General features: G+C 34.7%; 1 protein-coding gene across 1 annotated transcript; it reads right to left on the minus strand.

Moving 5' to 3' along the window:
* Positions 1-2,813: 2,813 nt before the first annotated feature.
* On the minus strand, positions 2,814-3,248 carry LOC308266413 (ubiquitin-conjugating enzyme E2 D2-like; the record flags this gene model as incomplete). The annotated part of the gene is made up of 1 exon (XM_080700605.1): positions 2,814-3,248. Exon 1 carries the CDS (start codon positions 3,168-3,170, stop codon positions 2,814-2,816), a length of 357 nt encoding a protein of 118 aa, XP_080556731.1. The 5' UTR covers positions 3,171-3,248.
* Positions 3,249-10,360: the final 7,112 nt, after the last annotated feature.

The raw sequence follows: 10,360 nt of genomic DNA on the forward strand, positions 1-10,360 counted from the left end.
GTTGTTGTTGTTGTTGTTGTTGTTGTTGTTGCTGCTGTTGTTGTTATAGTACTAACAATTGAACCCAGGGACATTCTACCTCTCTAAATTATACTCCCAGCTATTTAAAATTTTTTTTTAAAACAAGGTTTTATCAAGTGGCAGAGTCTGGTTTAGAACTTGTGATCCTCCTATCTTAGCCTTTCAAGTACTGGGTCTTTACGCACAGACCACTGTGGTTGCCTATTATCTTAATTGTGTTACTGATTTATTAAAGCAGTTAGATGGTAGATATAAATGATCAATTAATAGAAATAAATATACTTGCATATGTCAAAAATAATTATATGCAGTTTATTGAATATCAATTATACCTCCATAAAATGTTATGTGAATGTTAAATCTATAAGAAGTTTTCTCCATTTGATCAATAAAAGTTTTATAAAATGTTAACAAACTAGTAAAATCTGATAAAACAATTTCTAATATTTTGCAGTTGTAGGAATTCTTATATACTCTATGGAATTCAAATTAGACACATAATACAAAATATGTAAATATCCATTTACCGTATTTACTCAGTAATGTGAGTGTACCTGAATATTTAAAGAAAGAATAGTTCTCTTTCAGGTTTGCAGAATTTTTTAAATACTGGATAAACTACAATTATTTCCAGATACCTTCATATCAAGCATTTAAGATTTCTTCTTGAGTATAGGAAGTCTAAGAGACTACACAATTGGTTTGGTCAACATCAATCTCACTCATCCTGTGGGTAGAAGAATTAAGATAAAATAGTTTGAACAGTACTTTTGGTATGTTGTGTATCATAATAAATAATGAGTGTGTATTTCTGTGAACCACATTAGCATCTTGACATTCATCATTTGCCAGTATGGAGATGTTTATATAAAAACAGGACCTAGGCTTACCTGATATAAGACCACTTACAGGTTTTTTTTCCATAAGATGCCTTTACTTGTCTATTAAAAAGGCATCTATTTAGTCATTAACTTGTTCCTCAAAACTGTGGCCCTATTTAATCCCAATGAAGAACTAGATAATATTATGCTAAGTGAGATCATTCAGTCTCAGGAAGTTAAGGGTTGATTGTTTTCTCTTATATGGTGAAACATGAAAGAAAATAGGAACCAAAAGAGTCTTTAGGTAATTGAGAAGAGTGAACAGCAGAATAGTGAAAAGAAATAGGGGCAGGGGCTGAAGAGAGGAAAGGGAAGAACTGATGAATGAAACAGTTCAAATTGTGTTATGCCCATATGTGAAGGTATTACTACCAATCTGTTATAGGGAGAATAGCAGGATGAGATCTAAAGGGAAACATATCAAAAATTGTGTGCATATTTCTTAGTACTTTTTTGTGTGTGCTGGAGATTAAACCCAGAGGCATTATACCTCTCGGCTATAACCTCAGCTGTTTTTATTTTGTATTTAGAAACGGGATCTCACTAAATTGTGGACGACTTCACTAAGTCGATGAGACTGGCCATGAACCTATGTTCCTTCTGTCTCAGGCTCCCATGTAGTGAAATAATGAGCATCCTCCACCATGCCTGGCTAATTATTTGGTACTTAGAATCTCACTAAGATATATAATTACAATGTATCAATAAAAGTATATTAAAAGATATAAAAAAGACACTGAGCCAGGTATGGTGGCACACACCTGTAATCATAGTACTTCGGAGTCTGAAATAAGAGAATAGCAGGTTTGAGGCCAGCCTTATCAACTTAAGATTCTGTTTTAAACTAAAAGATAATTGAAAAGGGGGGTGGGTATTTCAGAGGTATGATGCTCCTGGGTTCAATCTTCAGTACAAACAAACAACCAAACAACCAACAAACAAACGATACTGAATAGCAAGAAAGAAAACCCCAAAACACCATAAAAGTGAAATAAAAGTTTTCCATTAATATTTATATATACATGACTTTTTTAATATGTAATGACTGTAGTAATCAGTTTATTACACAAATTAATCATTCTTGAGCGTACAAGCTCCAGAGGAGCAATTGGGTCTTTAAATATACACAAGTATTTCCATCAAATGAATTTTCACCCTTACATCCAAATAGACCTAAGCAGTTAAAAACATAAGAAAAATAAGAGCTATTAGCTATTTAGTAACTGAGAAACCACATACAAACCAAAGAATATGGAGAAAGAGGGGCTGAGAGGAAGAAGGCTGAAAGGACAGGGAGATGTAAAAGAGTTGGGAACAAAACCCGTCACACTTTATATACTAATAGGTCCAATCCATTTAAATGTTGACCAGTTAAACTTAGACTGTAAAATACAGAATGCGGGTACAGTTTAATCTGGTTGGTTATAACTTTTACCTAAGTTGTAGGTTCTTCAATCAAATGAACACAGAAACAACTTCATGTTCTTCACTTTGCTTTTCGTACCTGTTTTGAGTTTAAATGGATTCCACTTAAAAACAATCTCCCACGTGTCAGTGGAGCATTCCCCATCCAAGCACACACCATGTACCACCCATCATCCCTCACACCTTGCCATTATTCAAATTTAAGTCAATAAGGAAAGGTTTTTAATCTCACACCTAGGTTTCGCTTGGAGAACAGGCTTGTCACACACACACTTCTCTGCTAGGAGGCAATGTTGGTACAGAAGTACAGTATTTCTAGTTTGTTGTTCCGAGTATGTACAACACGCAGCACTGCTGTATCAGGTAAACATGTGCACAGGGGAAGATGAGGCGTGGGCTCATAGAGAGCAAATGGAAATCAAAAGGACTTTCTCTTTCAGAGTTCCCCTATCTTTATTTGTAGAGGTTATCCAATAATTTCTTTAATTACATCGCATACTTCTGAGTCCATTCTCGAGCTATTCTGTTATACTTTTCTCTATCTGTTTTGTAGATCCGAGCAATCTCAGGCACTAAAGGTTCATCTGGATTGGGATCACACAACAGAGAACAGATGGACAAGAGTACTTTTGAAATAGTTAGTGCTGGAGACCACTGTGACCTTAGCATATCAAGACAAATGCTGCCATTACTGTTAATATTTGGATGATAAATTTTTCTTGTAAATGCAACCTTAGGTGGTTTGAAGGGATAATCTGTTGGGAAACGAATAGTCAAGAAAAATACTCCACCTTGATAAGGACTGTCATTTGGTCCCATTATTGTAGCTTGCCAATGGAACATGTCATCTCCAACAGGACCTGAAGAACACTGTGCTGGGGGGTCCCGTGCCAGGTCATTCAATTCCTTGTGGATTCTTTTCAGAGCTATGGTGGGAGGCGGTGGCGGGCCCCGAGCGGGGAGGGACTGCCGAGGCGGCCGGAGACAGGGAGTTCTGGAGCGCGGGACCGACGAGACGGCCGAGGGCCGCGGCCCACTCAAAGTCTGGCCTGCCGCAGCGGTGGCCGCATCACCCAGCGCCGCTGCCGCGCTTCCCACAGGCTCAGCGCTGCCCCCAGCCGCGCGGGATCCCTCCGCCAGGGAGCAGCGCCCCAGCCTGGCTCGCAGAAGCTCAGGCTCGACAGCGGAGGAGCTGCCCGCCCTCCTGATGCTGCAGGTGGAGCGGGGCCCACGGGTGGCGGGCGGCGCCGCCTACATGACTTTTATTATTGTTTTGTAGAAATTTCTTATGAAGTAAATATTTGGCATTTTTATTAGGCCTATATCAAAGTCAAATAAAAATACTGAGATAAATCTTCAACAAATTTTTATTTGAGAATAAAAAATAAGATTGTAATTCAGGACATATATACATAGGCTGGAGTAGCCTCTACTATGACCTGAGGACAAAAAAAAAAAGGTGGAGAGTTTTATTAGTACAGAAAAAGCTATGCAAATTGATGTTGCTGTTATTATTATTATTATTATTATTATTAATAGTAGTAGTAGTAGTAGTAGTAGTAGTAGTAGTAGAGGTGATTGGACCCAAGAGTGTTGTATCACCCCCAGTGCTTTCTATTTTATATTTTAAAACAGGTTTTCACTAAATTACTGTATACTCTGGCCTTAATTCTTCTGTATCAACCCCCCAAGGATTGTGATTGTAGGTGTGCAGCACTGAACCAGGCTTGTGTGAGTTGTTTTGAATGTGAATTCTCTTACACTTTCAGTGCATAAGGAAGCTGGCACACTCTGATTGACCAGCAGTAGTAATTTTCCATGATAAGTCAGAGATGGCAGTACCATGATCAGCTGCTAAATAAAAATAATCTTAAGGATGAGGCGGACTGCTCAATTTATTTGTCTATGTGAGATTGTTTCTGAAACAGGTATCTGTGACTGGAATGTTTTCTCCTCTTTTCTATCACCTTTTATCTCCTTGTTAATAGGATAATAGAAATAACTATTTTGTATAGTGAATTTTCTTAAAAACCTTTACATTTTTTGCATTTGCTTAGAATGTTTCTTTTCTTGAACTCAGTTATTTCATATGACACAGTAGATTCTTAAACTTCTTGGCTTAAAGTCTACCTTTAGCTTTTCAATGTTACCTTTAGTTTTTCAGTGCTAGTACAAATTTAATTTAATTTTATTTCCATTTACTTTTAGATATCTCAATGTGATTAAAGTAGTGAAATATCAAGATAGAGGTTTAAATTATCACCTAAAAGTTTTCAAGATGCATTTTTCAGAATATTTTCTAACAACTAAAATACCAAAACTACCTACATTATAAAGATTCAAAGACAGATCAAACCATATAAGACTATAAACATGCCCTTCCTTTTTTTTTTTAGTGGTACTGGGGATTAAACCTAGGGACATTATACCTTTGAGCTATAAACTCCATGCCATTTTTGCTTTATGTTTTGAAACAGGCTCTTCCTAGGATAATGAGACTTACACTCATTAGGTTACTGAGACTTTCACTGCTTTTCTGAGGCTCGTGCGCTCTTCCTGTTACAACCTCCCAAACACTGGAATTACAGATGTGTGCCATTATACCCAACTCAGTATTAAGTTTAACAGTAATAGGTTTTATGACTATTAGAATGACTCTCACTTACAGAAAAATAAAATAAAATAGAGAAAACCGAGAAAAAATTCATGGAGTTTGCTTGGCACAGTGTGAGAAACATAATTGAACATTTTATTTTTTTTGCGGGTTTGGGGTTGGAACCCAGGGGCATTTGACCTCCTAGCTACAGCCCCCACCCTATTTTTTATTCTTTATTTTGAAACAGGGTCTCACTAAGTAGCAGAGGGCCTCATTAAGTAGCTGAGGTTGTCCGCAAACCACGATCCTCCAGTCTCAGCCTCCTGAATGCTGGGATTACAAGTGTGCGCCACCACACCCAGCAACTGAACATTTTTAAATCCCCAGAATCAGCAAAAAGGAATTAATTAAGTTAAAAAGAAAAACAAAAGAAAATCATAGAACTAGTTCACATGATGTAAAAAGGTAATTTTTAATATGTTTATATGAAATATGTTATCTGTATCACATACATAACAGTAAGATTTAATCATTAAGCAGTAATCCATATTTATAGGGATTATTAGAATTCAGAAAGGTACTTTCAACATATAATTGAAAAATGTTTTATACTAAAAAAGTCTCACTTTATCTTTGGGGAGCAATGTTGATGAATCAACAGCACAACTATTCAAGGCAATAAGAAATGAGATAAAACAAAAAAGTGTGAACAATACCTATAAAGGATTGATTATAAAAATAAAAATATATACATATTTTAGAGATTCCATTTAAGAATTATTGGATGGCAATATTTATACTAAATTTTTATACATATAAAAGAATGGAAAAACAATCAAATGACAATATTTCATGCTTGTAACATTTAGCTTCATGAGATATTGTTACAAAATGTTAAGTTAAGCCGGGCGTGGTGGTTTACACTTGTAATCCCAGCATTCAGGAGGCTGAGACCGGAGGATCGCGGTTCTTGGACAGCCTCAGCTACTTAGTGAGGCCCTCTGCAACTCAGTAAGACCCGGTTTCAAAATAAAGAATAAAAAAATAGGGCAGGGGGTGTAGCTTGGAGGTCAAATGCCCCTGAATTTCATCCCCAGACCTGCAAAAAAAAAAAAAAAAAAAAAAAAAAAAAAAAAAGTTAAGTTAAAATATTAAAAAATAACTCCTCATAACATATATAAAATTTTTAAATTAAAATTTTATAACAATAGAGTAACCAATTTACGTGTAAGTAGTGATTTGATAGATCATTTTTGTCTATAACTCATTTATTTTGAAAGGTTTTATTAAATATATTTGGAGCAGAAAATATGGCAACTTAAAAAAAAAGCAGAGGGTCCCAGATACTATGAAACTCAGAACCCAATCACCTAGAAGACTGTTTCTTAACAAAGGAAGAAAATCAGCAAAAAATCTCAGCAAAACAAAGAAAATTTAAAAACAAAAGAATCAGAACTAGAAGAAAGAGCTATGTCCTTTTGGTTCAATTTAGGTAGGTTATATGTGTTTAGAAATCTATCAATTTCTTCCATGTTTTTCAGTCTTTTAGAGTATAAATTTTCAAAGAGTTTCTGATAATCCTTTGAGTTTTCCCACTGTCTGTAGTGATGTCTCCTTTTTCATTTCTGATTTTAATAATTTAAGTTGATTCTGTCTTTATTTTGGTTAGGTTGCACATACATTTGTCAGTCTTATTAAACTTTTCAAAGAACCAGCTTTTTGTTTTGTTGATTCCTTGAATTCTTTTCTTTTTGTTCCCTATTTCATTTATTTCTGCTTTGATTTTAATAATTTACTGAATTATGCTGGCTTTGGGATTAGACTGTTGCAGTCTTTCTAAGTCCTTGAGATGTGTCATTAGGTTGTTTACTTGGTGACTCTGTTGTTTTTATGTGGGCACTCTATGGTATGCAGTTTCCTCTTAACATCATCTTCAAAGTTTCCCACAGATGTTGGTAAGATGTGTCTCTATTTTTATTTTATTTTAGAAATTTCTTTATTTTTCTCCATATTTCTTATCTTATCCACTCATTATTCAATACTGTATCATTCAATCTCCATGTATTTAAATAGTTTCTTTTGATTTCTGATCTTATCCACTCATTATTCAATAGTATATCATTCAAACTACATGCATTTAAATCTTTTCTTTTGTTCTTTCTGTTGATTTCTACTTTCATTCCATTGTGGTCTAAAAAGATCCAGGAAATTTTATTACATCTTTTGAATTTGCTTTTGCTTGCTTTATGCAAGAAATTCAATCAATTTTATTTCACACCAGTGGACTCTGAATAGCTAGATATTCTCAATCACATTGCAGCCATACACAAAGACTGCTTTCAAAATAAGATATAATAGTTGTTTTTCAAATGTTTTTATGGAAACATCAATTTGTCATAGAAGAAAATGCAAATTTTGAAACATTTTTATTCTTCATAGGAGAAAGTAAATTTTAAGGATTCTGATACTTTTATTTTTGCCCCACAAAGTATGATCAGTCTCTAAAAAATTTTATCGTGACTATTCAAGGTTTAGATAAAGTTTTTATAGGTTATTTGATTACTTCTGTTTTTCTAATGTGGCTACACAGTGCTATAAATTTTCCTCTTAATAACTCACTCAAAGTATCCCATATATTTCATATATCATGTCTCTACTTTTTATTACTATAATTGTTAAAATTTTTTCTCCTTATTCTCTTTTATTTAATCTTTATTAAAATATTTGACTTTTGTTTCCTGAAATTTTGAGTTTTAAAATAAACTCAAAATAAGTTTAATGTAGTGTTATTTCTGCTTTACTTAGTTGCCCATCTGGTAGAGTTTTCCTCTTTTGTGTTTCTGGTATTTGCTTCTTCTTTTTTCTTTGTGTTTTATAATTTTTAATTAATTTCTCTAGTGCTAGCTTGGTAGTCATAAATTATTTTAGTTTCTAATTGTTTTGACAAGTTTTTTTTAATTTCTCCATCAATTTTGAGTAATATCTTTACTGAATATAGCAGTCTTGGTTGAAGACTGTTTTAACATCTATAATACATCCTACCAAATGCTCCTGTCTTTCATGACTTAGGTTGAGAAGTGTGAAGTGATTTTTATTTTGTTGTTCCTGAATGTCATCTATTCTGATTTTAAGATTCTTTCATTTGCCTCTGTCAGTAATTTTTTATTATTGTGTAATTTTGGGAAGTTCTTCTTTGATCTTGTCTTGATAGTTCTATGAATGTATCTTGTAATTGTATTTCAATTCTTTATCTGTATTCAAAAATTATTTAAAATTATCTCAGAAAATAGTTTTTTGATAACCGTTGTTTGTGCATCTAGCCTTTATTCAATGCCTATTATCTGTAAATTATTTCATATTGTCCTATATTTTTTGGATATTCAAGTCATGTTCTTTATCTTCTTTCTTTCTTTCTTTCTTTCTTTCTTTCTTTCTTTCTTTCTTTCTTTTCCTCTCTTCCTTTCTTTCTCCTTTCTTTCTTTCTTTCTTTCTTTCTTTCTTTCTTTCTCTCTCTTCTTTTCTTTCTCCTTTCTTTCTTTTTGGTGCTGAGGATTGAACTCAGGCACGTTCTACTTCTGAGCTACACCCCCAGCCAAACTTTTTATTCTTTATTTTGAAACAGGGTCTCACTAAGTTGTAGAGGGCCTCACTAAGTAGCTCAATCTGGCCACAAACCTGGATCCTCCTGTCTCAGCCTCCCATGTACTGAGATTATAAGCATGCAATATCATATCCAGCTGTCTTATCTATATTTTTCTACTATGTTTACAGTTTCAAATAAACTGTCTTTTAAGAGTGATACTTTGTTTTCTATGTTGTCTAGCCTGCTAGAGTTGGTTTCTAGTGAGGTCTTTAATTAATTTTACTCCTTCATTTCACTCAAAGCCTCTATTTTATTCTTTCTTAGAGTATCAATTTATTTATATACTATTTTATTTTCTGTACACTTTATTTGAGGCCTCTCATCATATTGAAAATCAAAATGAAGAATTCTTTTGGCAGTTTCTGCAGGTCAGTACTGATAATCTTTCTTGTTTCTGAGTTGTGACAGTTTGTTTCCTTGCTGTTTTTTATTCTCATTTATCAGAGTTCTCAGGTTTGGATTTCTGTTGTCTTAACATCTTTTGTTTTCTTTTTCTGTGAGTTCTGTGTTAATTTGTTATCTTTTACAATAAATATATACAAGTGGTATATATTTGCCTCTACCAACTTTTCTCAAATAATCAAACTTTAGAGTTTATCTCACAGATCCTCTTTAACTAAATATAGTTCTTAGTGCAGGAATATAAGATGGGCTTCAGGCCATCATGTTCTTTAGTCCCAAACTCGATAAGGCCGGAGACTTAATGTTCTGTTGAGAGACTGCAGCCTGCTGGTTGAGATTTAATGGCCAACAGACAGCACCATTGCCCTGCTGATTGTGAGTTCATAAAACGGTAGATTCCTGACCTCTGGACTCTATAGCCAGTGGGACTAAACTCAGCATGGCCAGCAATTGTTATTTCTGAGCTTGTGATCAAGCCATTGAGACTTAATGGCCCCTGGAAAAAAGGCCTTGATCTGTTGTTTACAATCATGTGAAGCAATGTCTTTCACTGTCGTGTATGCTTGCCAGGCACAAACTTCTGGCAGAAACAGTGTTGAGTTTCCAGTCTGTAGCTGTGACCATGTGAACCTTTTCTGGCCTCTGGCCTTTCTGATTTCATAATCCAAACTATGGTGTTATGGTGGATGAACTGTTATGGGGACCGTGTTTGGCTCCCAAATTATAACAGTGAGAGATGTAACTGTGAATTCTTGTTTGGAGCTATGTGTAGAAAACAATAGCATGAACTCTTGCTGTAAGATTTAACAATTTTATTATTACAAAGATGGAAAGATAGGACAGCTTTATACAGCCCTATACTAGAGATAGTATGGGGGGGTGACTTGAAAAGAAGTCACTAGAGGTTTTTGGACACAGAATATTTTATACCAATAATCTTCTGACCTAACTTTTTCTGCCCCTTCTGGGGCAAGTCTTTTGATGAGGGGATTCCTTTCTTTAGGTCTTCCCTGTCCTCAGTACAAACCCCAACACTTTTGTTATACCTCAAAATGTGTTAATTGATTTTTGGAGTCTGAGATCTCTTGAAAGCTTATGACATCCTCCCACAATTATTGGAGTCTGGGATTTCTTGAATGTTTATGGCATCCTCTCGCATCCTCAGGAAATTTTATCTTTACAATAAAAAAGGGCCCTGGGGCTATCTCTGTCGTCTTGCTAATCACCATTGGTGCCTGAAATTCTGCACTATCTCTTCCCTTGTCCAAATGCCTGTCCTATCTCCCAGTTTTCTAATACCACAGCTATTTTTTTAATACTTTTTGAAATCATTTTCCAATACCAGCACATATGCCAGGGAGAGATTGTACAGTTCTAGGTTTGGGGCTTAAG

The sequence above is a fragment of the Muscardinus avellanarius genome, assembly GCF_963383645.1.
Source record: "Muscardinus avellanarius genome assembly, chromosome: 8".
Taxonomy (NCBI): domain Eukaryota; kingdom Metazoa; phylum Chordata; class Mammalia; order Rodentia; family Gliridae; genus Muscardinus; species Muscardinus avellanarius.